The following is a 26,355-nucleotide window of genomic DNA, read 5'->3' on the forward strand; positions in this document are numbered from 1 at the left end:
GAGCTGGTATTTCTTTGATGATATCAAACATAAGAAAAAATTCACTGTTAATGTAAGCATGAAGAAAGGTTGAAAAGTGCAAGCGAAGAAGCAATCTGCACTGTTTGCGTCTTTTCCTCAATTGTACAGCTCCCTGAGGCCATACAGTTCAAACTAGACGTAGACCAATAGTTCCCAAATTTCTGAAACCTCACGATCAGACAGCCCAATGATCAACACATTTTATCATCAAACTCTTTGCTGAAAGCACTATAGTCTTGCTGATTGCCTAGTCAACGATGAATCTGGAAACTAACTGAAACAGGAATACACCCTTGGGGCATACTTGGGGCTACCAACTAAATTACAAGGATTGTCTTTAACAGCATAATCCCAAGCCTACTGAAAACACTTGAAATAGTCTTACTGACTTCAGTGATGCTCAGATGAGACCCTTCACATCAGGAAGACTGACATTTGTTCCAGGAGATTTCTTAATCCTGTCAGTAGCCTTACCAACTTCCCTGCCACATACTGAAGTGTTTTCTGGACCAGAGCCTAGGGCAATGGAAGAAAAATAATGTCCCATGACTTGCCACACAGAAAAAAACCCCAACCCGCCCCCCCCCCCAAAAACCCTTCCCATGAAACAATAACTGAATTCTTCAGCTCTCAGGAACTTTTATGTAAGACATGAAATCTCTGCAGCCAGAAAATTAATTATGCACCTCTTTTGCCACCATAAACAGCTATATTCCCACTCCCTTTCTTCATTGTTTCTCCTCTTCTCCCCACACACACTTTTGTCCAAGAACTCTCCATTAGATCAAGAAAAGAGTTATACAAGGAATTCTAATGACTAGCAAACAAGAGTAGGGGTGGGTAGAGTGTATGAAAAAAAAAAAAGATTAAATGAAAGGTTTGGAGTTGAAATAGAGACATTTAAAACTGGAAAGATTTTGCTCCATTGTTTCTCTGAATGGTCACCTGATGGTGTTTCCAGTCTCTAACTGATGGCCTATGCTGCATAAATCAGCAGCACACCATTCAGCTTTCTTGCCTGCCAGTTATCCAGGGCCACCTGTAAGCATCAGATTAATCTAGTGTATGAATAATTAAAACCACAACTTTTCAGAATGGCTGAAAGAGCACTTCTAGCACTAACATTCTTGTAAACATTTATTCATACTAAACACTAATAGCACCTTGACCAGCCACAAAGATTCTCATGAATGCAAACTTGGGTCAGCTGGAGGCTGCTTTGAAAATAAGTGGCCTTGCAAACTCCAGCACAGCTGGTTCTGTTTATGAGAGCATTTACTTTTCCTTCTTAGAGCACTCGGCCACTTCCCCTGCCAGCCCTGCTGTGGCTGCCATCTGCCCCCTCTACTCCTGTTCTCCTACTCTTCAATCATTCTGGGCAAGTGTGAAAAACCAAACCTTTCACTCATGTCACCCACTGTGAGGTTTCAACTCTCCAGTGCATCAGTCTTGCTGATTGCCTGGTCAGCTATGAATCTGGAAATTACTAACTGAAACAGGAATACATCCCTTGAGGCACACTTGGGGCTACCAACTAAATTGCAAGGACTGCTGGTTTGCAGTCTGGATGAAAACTCCCTCTCCATACACCTGAGTGAGGGATCAGTAGTGAGCCTGAGCTGTGATTCACCAGTAAAGTTGTGTCTATAGAGGTTCTTAAGCATACAACATGTCTCCACTCTGTGATGTAGCAATGGGAAAGGGAGGGGGAAAGCCTCCAAATGAGGCATCAATTCCTCTGGAGTCCCACCAGATACAACCATTCCCAGCTGCAGCTCCTGCATGCTGTCATATGACCTGAAGCAACAGGAGCTGCTCCCGCTTTCTTCTCTCCCCATGTGGTGCTGGGTATGTGAAGTCTTGCCCTGTGGGACTCCCAGAAGTTGTGAGCTCAAGGTACACAGAAGTGAGCTAAGAGAGCTTATCAGGAGAATCAAGATGTCCATTCCTACTCCTACTGCACAGCCAGGGGCCAGCCTCAATATGGAGGGAACCTAAACGATTCATTCACTTCAGAGAACTCCAATCTTAAGGTGACACAACACTGCATTAGAAGGGCAAGGAACATGGATCAAAACCTCTTATTGCAACTTACAGGCCCTTGCTAGTAAGCTCTAAGCCACAGGATGCCACATGTCCTCCCCCAAAGCAGGCATGGCATGGCACAACATCACTTTGTGATAAGGAAATACACAGCGTAATGCTGTTACCTGGCTGCTGGCAGCGCCAACGGCAGCTCCCAACACCATGGAAAAGACATTTCTTTGGGCATCAAGAGTGCCAGTAACATCTTAAATTCAGTTTCCCTAGAATCGCTACTTGTTATTCTCTCAGAAGCAAGCAAAAAACAGTGTCTCAAAGCCACGCAGATATATCTCTGATCTGGCCCTTACTGTTACTACATTCTTCTGCATACTTTGCACTGAAATAGCTGGTGGAGAGAAGGGCAGCACCACAGGCTGCAGGGAGGTGTTCCCTACCTCCGAGACCTGCATGGAAGAAGGCTCAGAAAGCAGGTGTGGGGAAAAAACAACCTAAAAGGAACTTTTTGGATTTTGAACTCAAGCTGTATAAATTGTCAGGAGGCACCTGGAAGCACTAGCTAAGCAACCTCTCCACCATGCCAGAAACAAGCACACATCTGGCACCTGGAGAGAGACAGGCTGCCAAACTGTGAGCTGACACCAATAAGACTGTAATACTGTGGTGGTGTGGGTTTTTCCCCCCGCCTTCATTATCTTTTATGGAAAAGGAACAGTTGCTAGCTGCATAACCCTGATGGATGTTCTCCCTGAAACAGGGAGTGGCTGCTCCAGCCACCCCTGTTATTTGACCGCAGGTTTTGGTGTGTGCCCGAGCCAAGCCCTGGGGCATACTGACAAGGGAGTGGGGAACAGCAGGTGCTGTCCCCTGGCCTATTGCCACCCAGCTGGTTTCCAACTGCCACCCAGCTTGTTTTTAGAAAAGCTCAAGCTCTACCCCACTGAATCAACACCCTCGAGGACTGTAAGTGGGAGCTGCAGTTCTCACAGCACGGATTTCGAACAATTGAGGACAAGCAAACTGATGATGTACAATAGCATGGAAATGGCACCTTACTGCACTGGAAAAGAGGAGTGCCCAAGGGAGGAAGCAGGAAACACATCAAGTGACACTGGACTTAGGACAGCAAACAAGGTTAGTGAAGCAGGGGAGTTTGGACACCAATAAGACTAAGTGATACCCAAGCACATGAGACACCCAAATCCTACAGAAAGTGTATCTATGCAAAATTACACATGATATTGACTAGTTGGATTGACCTCATCATTTTTATTATACTGGGTTGTAGGCATAAAGACTAATTCAAAGAGGAGAAGAAATTAAATACTGGGAATAGAGACTGAGAAGAGGAAAAACACATAGGGAGAAAGTGGCCAATAAGGCATAGTATAATGGAAAGCTTTTGCTCCACAGCTGTTTACAGCATACACAGCAAATCATGTTACTATGTCAGGAAAAAAGAATCCTGTGCTTTCTATTGCTGGCCTAGTCAGCATTTTCGCTATGTGTGACCAGTGGCGAAAGCACACCAACTTACTCTGCATGTAAGTTCAGCCCCCAGCACTTGGGAATACTTGGGCCCTTCCTCCACTGTGGCAAGAGTAGTTTGTTCACAAGGGAGATGTATAGAAGGCAAAACTCTTCATTGTTTTTGATGCCTAAAACCCTTTGGATTGTCTCAGTAACAGTAGCTGTCATGTAAGCAAGAACGTCATTTAAAAGATGGAAGAAATCTCTAGTAGCTCCTTACCATTCACTGCTTTCTCAGTAGCCTCTCACCCTAGCAATGTCGGTCCTCTAGAGTGTCCGTTCGCCAGGCAGAATAACTCCGACAATGGAACTAGATTTGATCTTTCAATATTACTGATACTGCAGTAAGACCTAAGCATTTCAATGTGACTCCAGGGCTCCTAGGCGACTGGGTACAGGCACATGCACAGCATTTATTATCTGTAGTGACAGGGTCAACAACAGACAGGGGAGAGAAGCACTCTTGGATTAAGAGGCCTGTGAAAGTCATGAATGATAAGCTGCTACCTCAGAAGCATGCAGCTCTAAATCTACATCCTGCCAACCTCCCCCCTCCCCGTCATGATGTATTGACCTCATGGTATGTCTTACTCGCTTTTTGTGACTCCATGCATGGTCTGGCCTGGCCTGACCCCACTCTCTTCTCCCTTTCCCTGACTGATGGCATGATCTCCATCTTCCCAGCAAGTGCCGGAGCAGAGCACTTCACTGTGCACACTAAGACTGGCAAGTTAAAAGAAACGAGGGAAATGTTTGAGACGCACAGCAGAATCTTGCACTGCAGCTTCTGCCATGGGGTGAAGTCCCTCCAAAAAGCTCATACTAGCTGATAATACTGGCACGATTTGGTGCCACTCAAGTTTAGCACAACACTATTGCTGTTGTATCAACTGTGGTGCAATGAAAATAGTGAGAACGTGCCTCATGTCTTCCTACTTTGTCAGACCAGAGTCCTAGAAGAACCAAGCCTATTCTAGGACTATAGTCTATTTGTCTCTGTGTATTTACGAAGTTTTCAATGTGCCTCCATTGAAATCAATGGCATAAAAGGCACAAGAAAACATCATAGTAACCCTAAATGCCTTTAAATAAGGCTCCTGAAATGCAGTATTTAAAACTTGCGTATAGGCAGAAGTTCTGGGTTTAGTATTTTCACAACATCTGCCATAACAGGGTCCGGGAGAACCTAGATTAGTAGTGAAATTAACAGTACTGTACTATTAAAATATTAAAAACAACAACTCATGCTGCAACTCAAAGTCACTGCCAAAATAGGCAAGTGAGCATTCAGCTGAGGCCACGCCAGGGAAAGCTGAGTGAAAGAGGAAACTGCAGCAAGCCTTTTAGTAAGTGGAACTCTAAATTTATAGTGGACCAAGGCAGGACAACCTCAGTATGGACATATTCCACCGTAAGCTACACCAACTTTCCTATGAAAATTTAAAGCAATACTCTGAACTTCAACAGTCAAAAACTTCATAGTGCATTTTGGAAAACTAAAAGACAGCTGGCTAAACACAAATAGGCTTTGTGTTCACTTGCTAGCATCATTCACGTATGAGTTCAGCAAACTGGAAGGCCAGGCAGCATGATGCCTCTAAAGTAATTCTGAGCCCACTACAAAGACATTTAAAACACCTGTGTAATGGGCTAGATACAGTATAAAGGTTCCAACTTTGCTGAACACTTTTGTATCTCTTGAGCTTTATTAAGTACAGGTCCAATCACATCCTGACGAGACTAGTGTGATCTATATAGGTGCACTAGTGTTGGAGCTTTTCTGGTCCTCCAAGGCAACTGTTCACTCTTTTTTAATTTATAAAAACCTCTAATTCTGAAAAAGGTAACCAAAACAGTGCTTATATCAATCAGTTTTTTACTGCAGGCCCAATCCTGAAAGCTAGTGGTTGACGGGGCAGATCATCTGCTGATGTAAGCCAGCATGGTGCCAGTAATATGCCAGTGGAGTAGCGCCAACTTACATCAGCTAATAATCCGGTCATACTGTCACAACAGAAGCTGGGGGCGTTTAGTTCTTTTCCACATCCGACTCTGTTATATATTGATTTGCATGGCACAGTATGAATGTATGCATGTTTTTACTTTGATTTTTTTCTGCATTGAGAGATTATTTCATAGATGTGATCTCAGCATCCTCAATGTTGTAAATCACTACGGTACATTTCAATTAATTTTTTGTTTTCCCCCGTTCTTGAAGTGTGCTGAGACACCATCTACAAAGCCAGCAAAACGAGTTAAGTGACCACTAGATTAATCAGAAAAGAAACTGTTCTGTGCTTCTCACAACATTCTGTTATTATCCAGCTGCATTGTTTTTTTCATTGCTAGTAACTAAAATAAGACAAAAGTACTGCTTGTCCATGGACCATAAACAAACTGAGTACAATACTGCACCAGAAGCACATAGTAGACAGATGCAGGACATAAAAGTTAGCTGTTTCATTGGATAAATGGTGATCTGATTTCACCCTTTTCCTACCTAGCCAGCAATCAAGTATGTAGGTATATTTCCTAATGGAGAAATTAATCATATTTTATATGTTCTGAAAAGCAAGATATCTCTGAGTATTTGTAACTGTTAATATTTGTCCATTAGGCTGTTCCCGTGCCATGTCTATCCTCTTTTCTATTTATACTGGCATTGATCAGCTTGTTCACTTCCAGTTTAAATGATTCAATTCTGATTTGATTGCCATGTAATTTAAATGCAAATAATTACTGTAAGGATGACATTTAGAAAAACAGCTCTGCTAAGCAGGAAGGTCTTTATTAGGCAGAGGAATTTGCCAGTAATATCAGAAACATCCCTTTGACTATGAGATGTGGGAACCTATCATTTCAGTTCTTTTAAAAGATGCTCCGATTTCTCCCCTTGATTAAAACTCTTCTATACCATCATCGAGTTTGGTATCAGGGTAGAGCATAGGCCACTGAGTGAAAGGAAGAGGAGATAGGAATATTTTTAATTTGGTTTTAGTTCATAAGGTTGCGCTCTAGATACTTGCATTAAAATTACCCTCTTGTGAAACAGTGTTTGTATTTCATACTGCACCCCAGTTCTAAGCCAGGGTCTGATTGGAAAATACTGAAAAGTGCTTCACACAATGGAAAAGCAGTAGATAGAGGAAAACACCCTCTAACTTTGCAATAATCAAAACCAGTTCATTTCCCCCTTCCTTCTCCTATTTTTTAGCGTTAAAACTGTTGCTTTTTTATGCTTTTTAACTGTTGCTGCCATGTACGAGAAGTCTGAATATACTGGATTGCCCGAGGACAGAGTTGCGGCTGAATTACAGTCTCACCTTCTTTTCTAAGTGTCTCTATAACAAGGCATTCCTTATATGCTGCTGTGCTAGCAGATCCAAAGAGATGTTGAGGAAAGCACCAATGAGAAGGACAAATCCTGACTCTGCCCATTTCCTGGCATAGCAGAATTTTCAATTTGGGCTCATAATTTCAACTCCTCATCCATCACAGTCAGTAGACTTTAATGGCACCATTTGAAATTTAGTCCTCAATAGTGAGAGCTGCATAAACACCAGAGTAGCACATGAAAGAAAAGGGATTGTACGTGATTTCTTTTCTCACAGTACAGAAACTTGTCCTTTCACCTCAATACACATCGGTGACCCAGTAATTTTGTAGAGTGCCTCCATTAAAACTTCACTGCTCCTCTTAAACATAAGAACATTCCAAGGATCTGTATTTTAGCATGGGGTGTCACAAGATGCATTCACTTTATTTCAATTTTGTCCAAAGTTATCACAGAATCACAGAATGGTAGGGGTTGGAAGGGACCTCTGAAGATCATCTGGTCCAACCCCCCTGCCAAGGCAGGATCATCTAGGGCAGGTTGCACAGGAACACGTGCAGTTGGGTTTTGAAGGTGTCCAGAGAAGGAGACTCCACAACCTCTCTGAGCAGCCTGTTCCAGTGCTCCGTCACCCTCACAGTAAAGAAGTTTTTCCTCATGTTGAGGTGGAACTTCTTGTGCTGCAGTTTGTGCCCATTGCCCCTTGTCCTATCACTGGGCACTACTGAAGAGAGACTGGCTCCATCCTCCTGACAGCCACCCTTCAGATATTTATAGACATCGATAAGGTCCCCTCTCAGCCTTCTCTTCTCCAGACTAAACAGCCCCAGGTCTCTCAGCCTTTCCTCATACGAGAGATGTTCCAGTTCCTTAATCATCCTCATAGCCCTCCATTGGGCTCTCTCCAAAAGTTCCCTGTCTCTCTTGACCTGGGGAGCCCAGAACTGAACACAATACTCCAGATGAGGACTCACCAGCGCAGAGCAGAGGGGGAGGATAACCTCTCTCAACCTGCTGGTCACACTCTTCTTAATGCACCCCAGGATCCATTGACCCTCTTGGCCACCAGGGCACATTGCTGTCCCATGGATAACTTAGTGTCTATCAGGACTCTAAGGTCCTTCTCCACGGAACTGCTTTCCAGCAGGTCAACCCTTAGCATGTACTGGTGCATGGGGTTCTTCCTCCCCAGGTGCAGAACTCTACACTTGTGCCTGTTAAATTTCATGAGGTTCCCCTCTGCCCAGCTCTCCAGTCTGTCCAGATCCCACTGAATGGCAGCACAGCCTTCTGGTGTATCAGCCACTCCTCCCAGTTTTGTATCATCAGCAAACTTGCTGAGGCTACATTCCAACCCTTCATCTAGGTCACTGATGAAGATGTTGACAAAAACGGACCCAGTACCGATCTCTGAGGAACACCACTAGCTACAGGCCTCCAACTGGACTCTGCACCGCTGACCACAACCCTTTGAGCTCTGTTGCTTAGCCAGTTCTTGATCTGTCTCACAGTCTTATGGCAGAGGTCACATGTTTAGAAAGTATCAAGAGACCACAGCTTCTTGAAGTCACTATTTATGTTTAGAAGCGGTCAAAGTCAGTCAAAGCACATCTGAATTGGACCATTCTGCTGTTTGCCTCGCTGCCTTCTCTCAGAATCCTGAACTTCACCGCCTTGTAGTCACTGCAGTCAAAGCTGCCCCTAGTCTTCACACTGCCAACCAGTTCTTCCTTGTTTTTAAATACCAGGTCCAACAGGGCATCTTCCCTCATTGGCTTCATGGCTCCAGTGCCTTCCCCTTGTTGGATTTATGTTCACAGAGCAGGAAGGCAGATGAGTAAAAGATTTATTTGCAATATGGAGATCCCAAGTTTGTCTTCTATACTAAAATTCAGGCTCCTAGACAAAAATTAGCCTAATCTCAGAGAAAGATTTTCCTCCCATTTAACACAACTGTTCTGCTGGGTTTTTTTTTTTTTTTGCCTCCTGGCAATCACTGAGACAGCAGCATTGCCAGGGGAAGCTGTCAGGGTCTTTGCAGTCCCCCACTATGGCTCCAAGTGCCTGGGCTAAATGGCTGCATTAAGTTCCTCTAGCTTTAGAGCCTATACAGTAAAAGTTATCAATATACTTGCTGATGTTTTAGACTAACGACAAGTTGATCTTGCTTTGAAAACTTCATTAGAGATACTAGTAAGAGCATTCAACATAGTTGTAACACCTGGCTTTCATATTTGTTTAACATCTCTAAGAAACAGGAAAAAAAGCTTATTTGTTTTATTAAAAAGTAACATTCTCTGCGAATGGTATTTTATATCACTGAATGACTTTCAGCATCCCAAATTTCAATCCTGAGCTAAGGGTACAAAAGAGTTAAATTGCTCTATATAGAGAACAGAAGTAGGCTGGGTAGTTCAGCAAGGATTCCCTCAAGGCCCTCAGATCTGAAGGATTTTTCCTAGAACAAGACACTCCCCAATTTTTGCTGATTCACATGTAAGTTTAACCATTATAGTTTGAACAGCATAGTTCATTCAAAAACATACATAATCAGATCTCCTCGCTGACGGTGGTGTGAACTGATACAACTCAATTTAAGTTTAGCTGAATACCAACTTTCACCAGATGGGAATGCAGAGGATGGGGAGGCAGGGTGTAGGGAGACACAACAGCAGCAAATCTAGCCCCTACAGCTTCTCACCAAAATCTGTGCGGATTCTTCTGGTAGTTTCTTTCATGCTTTCTTGCATCTTTGTTTTACTTATATTAGCAATTATAATCCTTCACTGACTGCAGGGACACCTCGTGGTGAGGACAGGTGAAAATAGCAGGCTGCCATTCAATTAATTAAACGAAGCAGCAAAAGACTGACAGATGTTTCTGCTCCTTGGAATAATCAAAATTTCACAGGCACAGGCCTCCACTCCCACTCTGCTTCTGGGGCATACATTAACACATCCAGAATAGAAAACACTGACACAGCAACTTCAAGAACAAAGGACTGAGCCGTCCAGCAGATCTGAACTTCTAACAGTCCACTTAATAATTATTAACTTTTGTCTTCCAGGGGCTACAAGATTCAACTCAACACCCAGTGGAAGCAGCAGTACCCAGAACAGCTGTTACGGCTTTCCCCCCTCCTCTTTTGTTTAATGTACCAGCAAAACACATTTCAGTGACACACTGCAAAATTTCTGGCTGGGATTTTCATTTGATTTTCATTTTTTTTTAAAAGGCATGCATGTGTGTATGATTTTTAACAGGCATTCCCTTTCTCCCCACTGCAACTACACTGTGGCACTGTCACTGCAGCACCTGATCCATTACGTAATAAGAATTGCATCAGCTTGCTTACCCAGTGCAGTGACCCAATGCAGACCTTGGCAGCCAGAAGAGGAACGGTGGGATCTGTAGGTCGGAGTTTAGCACACTCTTTAAGTACTGACACAGCATACGCTGACTGGTGAAGGAGAGGGGGGAGAGAGGAGGAGGAAATAAAAAAGACTGATTAGACAATGCTGTTACAGAGTCCAAGCAAGATTATTTCAGTGAAACGTGCAAAAAAGTGCTATGAAGAATCACGTATCAGCAACAAGTTAGCAACTTTATTCCCACCTCCACACGCGCAGACACATGCGTGTGCACATGCGCACACACACTCTTCCCACGCTCAGAGGAGACGTGCCAAAGAACCAGCCCTGGCTGTGCACTTAACAAGAAGCAGTTTTCCTCAGCCATTAACGCACTGGTTATTTTAACTCTGCCCTCTCAATTCACAAGAATTTTACTATAGTTTTCCTTGCACACAACCATCTTCCAGTAAGCCAGAAAAGATCATAAAGAGCTTATCCTCCAGTACATTAACATTTCAGCAGAAGTCTACTTGGAGAGAGGTTTGTGCAGCTAAAGTAATCTGCTCTGCAGATTGTTTTGTGCCTTCTCCAGTTCCAGAACATACAAGGACACAACAAAGATCCCACCATGCAAAGGGTGGAGCAGGCAGCTGCAGAGCAATGCACTGTTCAGCGGGTGGTCCGAATAGAATGTGTTAGAAAGAAAGCCCATAAAACTCTTGCTGTCTTTCTGACGTTCAGTTACCATTAATGAACGATTGTTATTAAATCAAAAGGGGTATGTAACATCTAATCTTAATGTGCTCTACAAACCTTGTTTCTTACAGCACATAATCATGGCTGCCACATTTCACAGCATCACAGAATCATTAAGTTTGGAAAGGACTTTCAGGATCATCAAGTCCAACCATCAACCCAACACCACCATGCCCACTAAACCGTGTCCCGAAGCGCTACATCCACACATTTTTTTGAATGTGTGATGGTGACTCCACCACCTCCCTGGGCAGCCTGTTCCAATGCCTGTTCCAATGACTGACCACCCTCTCGGTGAAGAAATTTTTCCTAATATCCAATCTAAACCTCCCGTGGCGCAACTTGAGGCCATTTCAGAAGGTTTAAAGGGGCATGAGGAAAGTTCTGGTCCAAGATGCTGGTGAGAAGGTCTGGTCAGCCGATTGAGGTGACAGAATTTGCCCTGCCACAGCCTCCTAGCCTACCCCACCTGGACCACAGTTTCTCTCATGTTTCCAACCCTCCTCACTACTGACCCCTGATCCCCCCAAATTCTCTCATCCCTCAGCTCAAGGGGAAGTTTTCTTCTCTCAGAATTACTCCTTACACGCCCCATTCCTTCCACACAGTCCCAAGACACATACAGGCCATCCTCACTCAGTGTTCCCTCTCAAAAGCACATTTAGTAATCACGGCTTTTCCACATTACAGGAGAGCAGCAACAGAAGCTTGCAGAGTCGAACTAACCCTACTCCTACCCAGATCTGGCCACCTCCTCCTGTCCCTGACCCCCAGGGGCTCTCCCTACCAGGGCTCTGACCAGCACAGGTGGCTGGGTCTGGTGTCTGCTCCAGTCCCCCACAGACCTGCACCGCTGCTTCATGCTCCATCCACCATCAGTGCTTCCCCTCCCTCAGACCATACCAAAGCAGGCTGTGCCTGCAGCCTCCTTCCTCCACAGAACTGAAGGTCCACTTCCTGCTATGGGATTCAAAAGCCTGGGTTGGAATTTGCTTGGAAGGGAACCTGGGAAAAGGGAAAAACACGTACAGCAGCCATGCCTGTGCTAAGGCAAAGATGGGTTTTGTAACCAAGGACACCAGCTCCACAGCAGCAGAGAGCAAACCCTCCTGCTTGGAAAGCTTGGGTACCTGCTGCGTGGTCTGAAGACGAGCAAGTGTACCCTACGTTCTCCAGGCTGCTCCCACCTACGTAGCGCATCACGTATCATCAGTAAGAGTAAGGAAATATTTGCTGGTTTACAATTCCAAATGCACAATTTGCCTAAAGACAGAATGAAGCTTGTGTCAGGGCAAAGATGGGAATCAATAAACTTTGTTCTAGAGTTTAAAATGTTACCTCACACCACTCAGAAACAAAGACTTGGGTAATTCAGCCCTTAGGTACAGGAAGAAACACATTGCTGCACTCTGCTGTCATGAAGTAACCAGCATCCTGCAGAATGAACCTCCCGGACATCTATTTGTTCAGAACAAGTAGTGTCTCAGGATTTAATGGCATCTTATTCATCTCTCACAGAATGCCATCTGCACTGCAGGCAACTGGTATTCCCAGTACTACTGCTGGATGTACTGGAAATGCAAGCACAACCCTATAAGGGTCCTAGCCTGGCACATCATCTTCCTGCCCTCCTGCTTACACTCCAGCCCCACAGGTGTTTCCAGACAAGAGAAACCCACAGCACGGAACAGGACAATGTACACCTTGCTAGTCGGTGTATCTGCAGCTGAACCCCATACCCACCCTTGTCATGTCACCATGCAAAGTGAACTGAAAAGGCCAGGTATGTAAGAGACCATACACCATCCAAGGTCAATGCTTTCAGAAGTGGGTACCAACCAAACCTGGTGGTGGTTACGCAGGTCCCCATTGGCAGCATGACTGCAGGGAAAGCAGGAGGCATCTGGGACCTGGTGACAGCCACCCCATGGGCCAGCACAGCCAACACTAGCACAAACCAGAGCAGCGAGAGGCTTGTCCTAATTTGGGCCACAACTGTAGGACCTTCCACGGTCTACATCAGAAGAGGTAATACAACCCAGCTCCTTGCCAGTTCCTCCTGAACTCTGCTCCCTCCCCACCTGCAGCCTGTCCATTGAGTAAGGGCAGTCCTTGGGACAAGCCAACCCCGCAGCCTCTGCTAGCCTCAAACCACTTCTCATGTCTGTCCTGAATCTCTTCAGGAAGCAACTGCAAACCAGTGACTACTAAATGCTGCAAAGCAGAAAGTTCCACCCTGTGCCTACACCCACAAACCTCACACATGGAGTCACCTTATCACATGCCCTCAGGAGCTTCTGAACATCGATTTATAGATTGAGCGCCACAGTTTCCACAGTGCTTCTAAAACATTTACAAAGTTATGCCACTTTAAAGAAGTTTTTAAAATTTGCAATTAAACATATGGAGCAGAAGGGGTTTTAGAAACAGAGTGGCATGAAGTCTTTCTCCCCAGCTGCATTTTAAAAATACAAGAGATCTATTTAATTTCACCTTGAAAACTTTACTCAGTAGAAATGATATATAGATGATGAAAATGTTAGCCAAGGAATGATGGTAGAAAGAACATCCCATTCCCATAGTGACTTTACTTACGGGAGATTGGCATGACATATAATATCAAGGTGTTTTAAAGATATTAATTACACACATTAATAGGCAGGGAACAAAATATCATCCACTCGGTATTGAATATAGATGTCATTGGTTTGTAAAAATATTTAATATGAAACAGTGTTTGTGTAACATTGAAATAAACTGATAATTAAAATGTACTTAATGTACTTAAAATGTATTCTTTCACTGAGCGTGGGTGGACCAGGCAGCCAAGCGCATTGTTTGTGAGATTCACTGCAAGGCAATAGTAATTAGATTTATTGGTGAGGCATGTTTTGAGAAGAGCAGAGCTTGAACTTCAAGTGAGTGCATGCTTCCTACTCATAATTCTGAGCTTCAGAGGGGCTCACATCAAAATTCAAGCCAGGGCTTAAGTTCTTTCTCTTTAGCTTGCAAATTGCTGGACTGTAAGAACTGCACTGGAACCAATTCCCAAGGATTTCAGAAAACTAGAGATTTGCCTCTAGGTCTCATTTGGTTTGTCTCTGGGAAAAAGGTTTTTAAGTCCCCCCAAACACACACACCCCCATTAAACGGACATGGTTTAAAAAAAATGGCAAGCTTGCCAACAGCTGCCTCATGAGGGTTTCAACTTTGTTTATGGGAGGTCTAATGTAGTTCTCAGCCTTGGGATCCTCATCAGGTTTAAGGAAATTCGTGACCATCCTCCCCTTGTTATGACCAACAAAGCACAGAGGTCAAATCAGGTTAAGGAGTGAAAACACTGCTTTAATGGAAGTGTTCAGCCATCCAAAAGGGAAAGAAAGAGAGGAAAAAGGGGTGAACTGTGTAGGGACTCAAGAACTTCAATTACCTGAGTTGTGCTCCAACCTTCACATACCAAAAACTTTGTGTTTTATTGCAATGGGGAAGGACATGGCAGTACTGTTCCATATTTAAATCCAGTATCTACAGGAAGCTGGTTTTCTCTGTCAATTTTTTCCTCACCTAATCTACTTGCATACAATATTTTTCTTCTGCAGAGATCACAAAAATGCTCCACAATGATTTATGACAAGAAAATTAGGAAATGCAGTTTCTGGGAAGTAGCAAGCAATATTGACAAACGTCTGCTTTTGATACTTCTGAAAGAGCTCTATCTACCATGTCCAATATGGGGGAGGGCACTTCTTGACTTGCAGCAAGAAATCACAAGAAAGCTATGGGGAAGGAAAAGATGGAGAGGACACCTCCCCCTAAGTAATTACAGCAGACATGGTTTTGAATCCTATAAGGGAGTAAAATGTAAAAAAAAAACTTTTATCTAAATACAAAACAAGCCTCATTCCCCATTTACTAATTATAATGAAGCATGCAAGATATACTCCTCAAAGATGCTTGTGCATAAGCAGTACAGAATGAAGAATAGTCTCTTCCCTGAGCCTTCTGTAAGGCTCAAAAGTAAGAGATCTTGCCATCAATTTGCCATTACCAACAGTAAACACATAGATGCTGCCCAAATGCTGGTTTTCTTCGCTCACTCCAACACAGGTTTCGTTCTTTCCCTTCCTCTTCTCTACCACCATACCAAATCAACAAAAGAAGGACGTCAGAAATTCGTTTCATATTTAGAAGATAAAGAAACCATAAATGTAAGTAAAATGAAGAAGAATTTCCAGACAGTAAATCATGCCAGGCAGACCTGACACACCATAAACAGTTGCTCTTCTCTTGCAAAGGTTCCAAAAACCTTTCTACTTTTTTGATTCTTTGGTGAGCTTTCAGCCAGAGGGAAAAATATTCTTCAACGTAGTGGTTTTGGTAGACAGCCTCATTCCCAGTTCACCTGGCAGTTTAGTACACAGATGAATCTCTACAACTAGTACTGCTTTTATTTCTGGCATCATCCGGTCTTATTTTAAAGACTACACTATTCCAAAGGGATTGTGGGGAAGGGGGGGAAATCTTTCAGCATTATGCAAGAATTAGTGTTCTCTGTATCCTGGGATTCACAGCCATCTAGCTATAAATGACCTTGAACCAACACAGGAAGATGACAGAGTGAGCCAGCAATTGAGAACTCTGGAATTAGTTGCTTTGGTGCTAGCTTGCCACTGAATTTCTAGATTTCTGCAAATCCCTCAGCATGAACATTATTCCCCCAAGACATTTACTTCTCTCAACACAGGGACCAATTCTCCTCCTTTTCTTTTACCCTGTGTTTAGCAAATTAAAGCACTGGAGTTAAGCAGCTTCAAATATTCACTTTTTAAAGTACCTCTTAAATTCTAAGATCTGTAAGCATAAATTCATCCTTTTTAACACCCCACTTCACACTTTCTGTCAAGGAAAGAGCGTTAAGCCTGAAGGCAATCATATAGCCCATCTAGGTATCCTGCTCAACAGTCAGGCACCTTTGGAAATTTCCATTTTTTGTACTATCTACAGCACACAGGCACACCCCCTTCTAATTTTTATTTTGCACCAAAGGAAACCAAACTATTGCATATCCCCTAGACAGCTGACCTTTGTAACAGGATCTTTAACCAATGAATGTTCAATATTTTAACTTTCATTCCCCAGCAATGTTATTTAAGGAGCCATCCGAGGCCCCTGCTGCTCCCAAGGTTCCTGCCTGCAATGCAAAGAGAAATGTACTTTTTTTTTTAATGCCAGTTGCCTAGCAACCAAGCTAAGCTTTTGCAAGGAAACCAACAGAAGGAACAGCCTAAATCATAAAATTTGTCTGCTGTTGCTGCAGAATTATGTATCAAATATATTTATAACTTTCCTTCTAACCTTCTGGAAAGCTGTATGTTGGCAGTACATGCATGGCTGAGTCAAACTTGAAGCTCCTCAAAGCTGTTAGACATCTGCTTTTGCTGCACTGTTTAAATAAGGGGAAGTATTCCTTTTTTTGGGTGCAACACAGATATGAGCTGCTCAGACATTAGCTTGTCATTATTTGGCTATGACCAGTATGTATCAGCAACTTGCAAAGGGATCCAAAAATCAAAGTTCACGTCCACATAAGACTGGTTTCAAAGCCCTAAAAATGCTGCCAGCACAAGCCCTGGGCAGGGCTGCAGTATGTCCAACTGCTGAGCAGCCAAGGGGAGCACAGTGACACTGCAAGATTGGCTCTGGAAAGAGCTGGAGCCTACTCCCCCAGAAAAACAGCTGAATGACAGATGCCAAGAAGGATGTGATTAGTTCCCTTTGTATAACACCAGATACTTCTGGAAGCGTTATGTTATTAAGAAAACCATTCAGGTAGACAAGCATGACTCCTCCTTCCTCTTTGCCCTAAAGATGAACAAACATAAGGGATAACAGCACAAAGGACCATTTTGTGTAGTTTTAAAAGCAACTTCATGTCCCTGGTTTTGCAAGGTGCCATGCCTGGTGCTTAAATCCCCCTACTGCCAGCCTGTCTTACCTATGTGGTAATGTCAACTATAGTCCCTATGGTGTCCTCAGTACTGGCTAGCAGGGTCTAGAGAGGATCAGCCATGATGCAGTTGTTTCTGAAGTCATGCAACTGCTGTCCTAAAGGCAAGCACTGGGCTGATGGTGTTTTGTCTGCGCTGGATGAGAGGGGCTGGACAGCTGTGTGCCAGGCACCCCAGGAACACATAACCACCCACCAACAGTCCCAGCACAAGGCCTGCTGAGCATAGCCCTTGCCTCCAGGTAACTAGGTAACTGCTTCCAGCTTCACTGGGCTTTCACAGAGGCTCTTCCCCACAGCCCCTTCAATTGCTCCCGAGCTCTGCCTTTACGCATGTTTTGCTGCACTTCACCCCCTAAATGAGTATACAGCATGAGGGCTAAGAGCAGATTATCCTCTCCTAGCAGATGCTCCAGACTTCCCTCAGCTGGCCTGAGAGCGTATCACTCCCCAAGCCTCGTCTCAAGAAACACGTATCCTAAAGCTTTTAATTCACTAACCAAGTTTAGTTTCTGCCCTACAAAACCCCACAATACTGAATATGAGCATGAAAATGGCTTTATGCACTGCATACACTAGTAATAATAATAAACATCCACTGAACATGAGAGATCAGTGTAGGACTGCTGTGAGTTGAATGGCTCAATTTGGGTACCCAGCACTTTTAGGCTAAGTAGACTCAGTGTTTACAGAATAATTTCACAGCTATCCTTGAAGAATCCTCCCCCACTACCCTCAGGAAAATGCCACATCATTGTCACTAAATAGAAATCTTGCCTCCTTGGTTGGTAGGTAGAAGAGAGGCACCAATGTTGCCTTATGTTGCTCAAGGCACAGATTTTATCAGTTTATCTTCCCCTTGAGCAGTATGACAGGTAAGAAAGACACTCACAATGCAGATCTAGAAGACTTTCTGAAGTACTGTCAATTTAAGCTAGAGCCCAATCCCACAATGCACTTCTGAGTCTCTACTGCCAGAGAGCTCCAGTGACACTTTGGGACACCAAGGCTGGATCCCATGTGAGGTTGTTAGGTGTGGAAGGGGGCAGAAACCTGAACAAAGGAACATGTAACTGATGCAACTGGTCCAAGGCCAGGGAAATGCTTGCAAGTGCACAGGGACCCTATTTCACATCCCCCGTGCTTGTAAAACATCACCTAGACTCTATGACCGTTTTGTCTCCAACTGCAGCTGTTGACTGCTCTACTGTCGGTAGAGCTACCCTAGACTGCTGAGGTGCTGTGTGCTGGTAATCTCCATGACTTCCAGTGGAAACTGCTTAGGTGAAAAGCAGCAGCAGAGGACAAGTCTGCCCCAAACAGTTGTCCCTCTTTTCACTGCTAAGAAGACTACCTCATCTTCTCTACTCGGTAAATTAAGAGTTTGGTCCTTCCTTTCCCCATTCTGCTGAATACAGGTCACTTTACTTTTTAAAAAACCTTGAGACAAGCAGATGCAACCTACTGCACTCATTTTACTCTGGCAGCAGGACAATGGCTCATCTCATTGCCCGAGGACTCTGCCAGATGGCATCCGGCTATCATACCACTCGCCACTCAGACTGCAGCCTCTCTATGCATGGCAGCAGAGCCAGGGAGCGGCTATGCCCATTCAGCCTCTGGCTGTCATATTATCACATTGTGAAGGTTATTACCAGCAGAAGCAACGTGAAGCAGCTGTAAAGAGTTTAACATTCAGTTTTCCAGCACCAGTTCAGAAGAACAGGGGTGCTGCATTAGACTGATTTAAATATTTCTCTTGACTATCCAGAACTGCACTTGGTGACACAGGACATCTCTCACTATTCTTTCTACAGCAGGCATGTCTTTACCATTATCAGGCTTTCCAGGCATTTCATCTATAATTGCCTACAAAGGTCTTTTGAATTTCATGGTGGATTTTAATAATCGAAATAACCATGCTCCCTTTGTTCAGAAAATATACAGCTCGGTATACATGCATCCCCAAGAATGGGTTAAAAAAAACAAAAACCAAACAAACAAAAAAAACCACCAGACCACACCATCTTTCTCATTATACAAGTTGTTGAGAAGCACAGGAAAGTGAAATTGCTGTCACTCCATTATTTCCACTGCTTAAGTGGACAGAAGACAGACAGGGAGGTTATGCTTCTCTGAGCTTTTTCATTCACTGTTTTATGAAGCCCTAAGGCCTTGCTTGCTCTGTAAGAACTTACCAAAGTGATGTGCCCATTTTTGTTAAGACACATGCCTTTTAAAATAATGTGTAAACTCAAGCACACTTAACAGTAATGAGCCGAGGTGGCTGGCTTGACATTCAGACTGATGACTTCTTAAAAATGACAGTCACCATTTGGCAATTTCTTGGCTGGCAGACGAAGAAAATAGGTTGAAGTTCAACTTGATTGACTTAACCTGAAGATGATGAATATACAAAATAATACTAGTCAAATACAGTGTAGAATAGAGGGAAAGATAGGATTTTACAGCACTTTTAAGAAGGTCAGAGATTGCAAAACCCAAAAACATGTTTAAAAAAAAGAGAGACCAAAGTTTCCAGCATTTACAGGTTGATAAAACTGTTCTTGTCATACCCAGGATTTATGAGCATGATATGCTGTACTGCAGAACAAGTAACGCTGCAGGATATGAGATTTCATTACCAAGGATGAGATCAGGAATTGGCTGTGACTGAGACAGGTGGAAACAGATCTTCTACCTATAAAAGCTCAAGTGCATTCTGCAGTCTAGACAGCCACACTGTTTTCTCATCAGTTCTTTCTGCTACACTGGAGCACTTACTTTTAAATGAACTCTATCCTGCTATCAAGCTGCGAAGCAGTATAAAATTGTGTGCCACGGCTCCCATTAGCAAGATGACGCATTGCAGAGTATATGATAGGAATCCTCAGGGAATACTTTGGGATTAGAAGTGAAATACTGCACAGATGGGATTGTTGGGTAAGGGAATTCCCTCTGCCCCATATAGAGCTCAGAACACTTTGAGTTTTTACATCAATAGGCAAGATGAGGCTATTTTATCTTGTAAATATTTAAAAGTACAGGCAAAAAGACATTACATACTTGAAAACCAGAAAAGATAGGACAGTTCTAGAGACACAGACACTTGCATTGCTCCTTCTTTCTCTTAAGTACCAAATACTCAGTAACATCTAGGGAAGCTGAAGAGGCATGCAAACATATAAGGAGAAGGACAGAGTTCTCATGCAAATTATTAGAAGCTAAAAATAAGGCCCCATTTCTCTCCCCGCCAGTAACCTAAGATTGAGTGTATCCAGAGAGTAATTGTGGTTCACCCATCAGCAGTTAAAATATAGATTTGCTCTCTGGCAGATTACTAGCCCTACAGCATTGTTTGCTGTTGAGAAACAGGTTATACAACCTGTAAAGCCAATAAAGCTCCTAGACAAGTCCTGTGAGTGTTTATGCACTGCACCTTTTATGATACTGCACCTTTCCATCATAGCCTATCTAGTCATTGTTGTCCTCAGTATCAAGAGATCAGGTATCCAGAGGATTTACAAAGGCACAGAGGGCAGCAACGTGCTAACTCCAGCTGAATGCCAAAGGGAGCTGGACTTGACTTGTAAACCCCCCACCTGACATAGGCCAGTGCAAGGTATTAGCACCATGGCACCAAGCTCATTGTTCAAGTATTCCACCAGTAGCTTCAGGTTTCCCTATACATGATTAAGTCTAGCCACCATTTTCATACTTGGAATTGGATTTTGAAATGCTTGTACTGAACTCCTATAGCGAGAAAGAGGCTTGCAGATTACTAAACATCTCCCTTCAGCTCCCTGCTGATCTAATAAGCTTTGACCAAAGTTTTGATGTCTCCTTTCGATTATAACAGATGTAGCCCATTTATGAGGTTAAGTGTGGAGTCCCAGAACAGAGTCAGAGTTTGCAAGGTCCTAACAAGTACACCCCTGGTGCCTCACAGTGGGGTCACTGCTGACCAGTATTTGCCTAGGGTATTCTACAGATCCCCAGTAACGCAGGCTCCATGCAGCCTCCACAGGGGATCTTTTTCCAGTGTACCATCATCCTTATTTTTTTGCCTCTTAATAGGAAACATGAACTTGGGTTGATGCAACTGGAAGCCATCACATCTTGTCCTACCCATCATAGACAAGATTAACCCCTTCTTCTAAGGGCTCTTAAAGACTTGTTTCTCTCTTGGACTTTCTTCTCCCCTTTAAGGTAAAAAAATTAAATTCTTTCAATCTTTCCACAGTCCTGCTTACTATACCCTTAGCCATCCTTGATGCTCTTTATTAGACTTTCGCTGCTGTTCTGACATTTTCTTGAAGCATAATACATAGCAACAGACAGTCTTCCAAGATAAGGCTTTGCCTATGCTCACAGAAGTGAAGGAATCCCTTCAGACATCTTCCAAGCTTTGTTGCCACTTATACATTACAAGATGACAACTTCTTTGCAAAACTATGCCACTCTGTTCATCCCCAATTTCCACTCCAAAGCCACAGTTTCCAATTCAGCTTATAGCCATAAAAGACCAGGAGGAAGTCATCATTTGGCAGATGACTGCTAGTTGGTGGTCTCTGCCCAGTTCGATATGGATTCCCCTACTCTCCACGAGCATGAAATATAGGACCATGTTAAGTGGTCTACCATGGCATGGCATTAATTTGCTCACACCTCCTAAAAGTGTAGGTGGGGACTCCCAGAATGAACAAGCTAAATTTTGTACCATCCTTGTTTCCTGCAGGAAGTCTACTGTTTTAAGACAAATAAAGAAAAGCCCATGCTGCCTCTGCCTACCTTTTGCAACCAGATGTCAGTCATCTCAATGGTCAACTGGTAAAACTTTCACAAATAGTATACTAATTTAAGAAAAAAGAAAAAGCAAACCCTATGCTAAAACACAGGCCCATGCAAACATTCACACATAATTTCTTTTTCTACGGTATCTTTTGCACCAAGCACTTAAAAAATATTAATCCTCGCAAGCTCTCTATAAAAAGCTTTAACATTTCCTTGATCAAATAGAGAAACCACAGCTTAAAGAGATGTTAAGTCAATTGCCCAAAGACAGAATGAGTTGATGACAGTTTTAGACATCAGTATCTTTCTTATGCTAAGCATATTTATGTTGAACCTGCAGAGAATGGACAGCTGTATAATGCTTTTCAATCCACAGCTATGCACAAAATCTGTTTTCTCCTTGATAATGAGAAGCAAATACCACATGGAAAGAACAGTACTCAATACCAAATGCACATACCTGATCACAAAGTGCAATCAGTCTAAAAGGAGAGCACTATTCTTCTACATAGCTGTCTGACGGCACCTACCCTGACACAATACATGACGGTGCACATTCAAACTAGTAAGCTAGATATACTCTGCCAGAGGAAAACATGTCCTTTTTAAGTCCTTTGGTTTGAACCTTACCTTTCCACAAGCCACCATGGACAGGGCAAGCTGGTACCAGAGGTGAAATTCATCAAATGCAAACTTCATGGCTCTCTCCAAGCACTGTGAAATAAATGTTGGGAGAAATGTCAGACTTCTTTTAAAATATCTTTTGCCAAGACTGATTTTTTTTTTTTTTAATGACATAATTTTCCTCTTCTCGGTTAACAGGGCTTGCTAGCATACACCATCACTTCAAACGACAGCCACTTTGTACAAGTATAAATACAAAAATATAGCATATAAATTATTTTAACATCTCCAACAGTTCTGTGCACATTTCTGGCCTGTGCTGCCATAGGTCTGTAGCAGTTTCTAATTGCCTACCAGTGTGCTTCATTTTCAACCTTCCCAACAAGCTACTGCAAAGACAGGCTTTGCTTGCATGTTTCAAGTGGAAGTTTCAGCAGAAGGCAGGAGGAGGTACCTCAGAAAGCATGACATACTGCCCTCTTCTGCCCAGTGTGATGCTGAGGAGGTCGTAGACTGCAGAAGCATCCCGGAGGCTGACAGCCCGGTCATCTTGCTGGTCTGGGGCTCGGCTGATCACTGCATCCCGGTTTGCCTGGGCACAGACACAAACGGAGCATCAGACCGCAAAAGAGCAAGGGAGCACCGACGACTCCATATGAAGTTCCACATCATCCGTGGCATTTTGTTTAAAATCCTCTCGAGATATTTTTTTTTTAAACTCCTCCCAGCATAAGAAAGGTGTTTCCATAGAGTTTATCTTGTTTATCCACAAGAAGCAAACTCAAGAAGATAGCTGTACCTACAGAAAGGAACTACGAGGAATATCTTATCTAGATTTGTTTCACAGAATTACAGTGTTAGGAAACAGATCTACCAGATTCCATTTCCTCAATAATTATAATACTTACTACTCTAATTTTACATCTATTTCTTTCTAATTGCAGGGAGATATTATTTTTTTCCCTAAAAAGGTTAAACGGGGGAATTAAGTGTAATAAAAATTTCCAGAATATGCAGCCCTTAAAGCCCACACATATTTCATTATGATCAAGCTGCAGATGTTTCATCATGGTATTATCTGTGTAGTGCCCCAGTTCCAAGCACTCTTCATCACAGCCTCCAGCCGAGACAGCAAACACAATTACTGACAACTAACACAATCACAACCAAGAGCTAAATGGCAACTGCAGTTCAAGGTAAACTGACAGGTCAGACTCAGTCTAGTGTTTGCACAAATAAACTTACAACGGCTCTTGTAGTCACAAAAGTGTTTTTCTTTTTCATGTTAATTCAAAAGACGTAATTTGTGATTTAAAAAAATAGTTCAAGACAATAGGTTGCATGAGAGAATGAAACCGACTTCAAAGAGAAACCCTGCAACCAGAGTACAGAAGCATTGCTCATCTACCTTTATTAGCAGAACTAAACAAATAAGAATAATAAAAAATGTTTAAGCTCTGTTTAGATTTAACCCAAGACTGCTACTTTAAAAGGAAAAAAGGAGTTAAAATAAAGGCATATAAAGAATAATTCTGAGATTGCTACTTCAGAGAGTTAAAAGACAAAGCATATACAGAGCAATCCTATTGCCTAGTGAATCCTCCTACGTATATACAACAGCATTAACATTTTTTTTCTGCACTGGTTACATTGTTATGACAATTATTTGTAGAAAATAGCTACTGAGATAGCACCCTCATGGTCTGTAATCTCATCATCAGCCTCCCATTAGAGTCAGCTATGGCCTGATGCTTTTTTGGGTAGTACCAAGCTATGATTTTTAAGTTGATGCATTAGCACAGATAGAAAATTAATCAGAATTGGCGAGTGTCCATTAACATCTGCTAACAAGTACTGGTACTAGTGGGGAGAACATGTCCAAATCCTGCAATAATCAAGAATATTAGACATATTACAAAGATGCAACATTCTAAAATTGCAGTCATACTGAAGACATTGTACATACCACATTTTACCTAAACGGTCAGCAGTTAAAAACAACATATGCACAGGCATGACTAACATTCTTTCCAAGAAGGTCATAAACCTGCTTATTTTGTTGAAGTTTCAAATCTCAAAGCCATAGGTCTCTCCAATCTATCACTCCCTATATTTGCACATGCGTAAGACTTGCCACTGAACAAATTCATCATCACTTCTGTTCCAACAATTGTTTTAATACTGAACAGATCTCCAACTGCCAATTCCAGCTGCTCAAAAAAATTAAAAAAAAAAGTCAAGGAGTTCCCACATTATCAGAGATATATATATAAAAAAAGGCAAACCACCCCAAAACCAAAAGGTGCAAACCTCATATCAAACCGACTGAACAGTGGCAAGAACATGGAGTGTGTCTAACACAACAATGTAATTTATCATCCCAAGGCTCCAGATATCACGTACTACTGCAGTGTTAGATACAGGAGGGTGGAGAAGGGAATGTGATTCACTATTTCTTGAAACCCACCTCAGGGAAATTGGCATGTTTCTGTGGCCAGCCTCTCACAGAAGGAAAGGTACTGTGACCCAGAGCACCATTAGCCAATTTTTTTGTCTCACCTTTGTTTATGTTTTTGTAAACTTCAGTTTGGCAGTAAGAAATCCTGACAGTTGCTGATAAGTACCAGTGCAAAATAGTTGTAGAGTTACTGCATCATGGTACACACTTGTTCTGTCGGGTGGGGAATTTTACTTACTGAAACGTACACAGAGAGAGATATTTTATTTTGCATTTGAGAATGCATTAATTCTAAACCATTTACACCAACATTTGTTCCAATACCTGTGTTTCTGTTGTTTCAGACCACTTATTTTTCTGAACACAAATGGAAGAATGACTATTTGTAGAACACTGATCTCCAAACAGTGCATCAATAACATAAGCAGCAATCCCCAATTTGTCCTACTCCATTACTTCCTCCTCCTCCACTATAAGCACCAGTAAAACATAGCTTACAATTACATTTTCAACACCCCCAGTATGACTCTTCCCTTTAAGCTGTTCCCATTGTCACACACACATGCCTCACAGCACACAAGCAGGATGGGGAGAGATGATGAGTCACCATTAAAAGGAGAGAACCTCTGTTCAAGGTTGTTGTGTGGGATGGAGAAGGTCACTAATACTACCAAAAGGAGTTTCACCATTGGGAGTTAGCATAACTTGGATTACACAGAGCAAAATTATACAGTCAACGCCTCTTTATTTGAGGTACTTCTAGATAATGGAGCAACCCAGAGATGCACCACATTTGCATATTTTGGCATGCATTAGACACAATTAGCTGTACATGCAGGTGGCTCGGATGTGACACCAATCCTACCTGGGGAGGTAAGACCCAACCTGTAGTCAGCCCAGACCCAGCAGCACACAGGATAGCGAGCGCCTTCAGCCCTCCCTTTCTGCAGCCCAGGGACACAGCCCGCCTCCAGGCCACATACATCCAAAAGGCCCCCGCCCAGCTGGCACCCCCGAGTCGACCCAGCGCTCAGCCATTGTGATGGCTCTGTATCACGCTTGAAGCCCAACTCCGGCGTTCAACCTGACCGGGCACAGAACCAACTGGCTGGGGTACATCAGGGCTTTTTAAGCCTGGCTCCAATCGGCAGCAATACAACTGTATGGGACTTTCAGACCCATGCTGGCTCTGATAGCAGGGAAGAGATCTGACTTTCTGGGGATCTGCAATTTAACTAACGACCCTGCTGAGCTTGTGCCTTCCTATCCACATATACAATATACTTACCTGCAAACTAGATAAGCCACCTATACACGGAGGATTTGCTGTACATCAGTGACCCTAACAATTACAGCTTCTTTATGGCATGTTTATTACATGTGGAAAGGAAAAGAGTCACAGCAAACAGCCATTATTTTGGCAGTTATTATGCAC

The 26,355-nt window shown here is 43.0% G+C and overlaps 1 protein-coding gene across 4 annotated transcripts in view; it reads right to left on the reverse strand.

The window, feature by feature from the left end:
- The window catches only part of TTC7A (tetratricopeptide repeat domain 7A), a gene marked incomplete at both ends in the record, with an annotated part of 182,100 nt that overhangs the window by 114,802 nt on the left and 40,943 nt on the right, over positions 1 to 26,355 (reverse strand). For 3 of the 4 annotated variants that reach the window (XM_081997950.1, XM_081997949.1, XM_081997952.1), the window contains 3 exons: positions 10,284 to 10,388; positions 22,469 to 22,552; positions 22,917 to 23,054. In XM_081997950.1, coding sequence (XP_081854076.1) covers positions 10,284 to 10,388; positions 22,469 to 22,552; positions 22,917 to 23,054 — 327 coding nt within the window. The remainder of the gene's footprint in view (positions 1 to 10,283; positions 10,389 to 22,468; positions 22,553 to 22,916; positions 23,055 to 26,355) is intronic. The other variant, XM_081997951.1, reaches the window with a different exon arrangement.

The sequence above is a fragment of the Phaethon aethereus genome (assembly GCF_964289735.1).
Source record: "Phaethon aethereus genome assembly, chromosome: 3".
Taxonomy (NCBI): Eukaryota; Metazoa; Chordata; class Aves; order Phaethontiformes; family Phaethontidae; genus Phaethon; species Phaethon aethereus.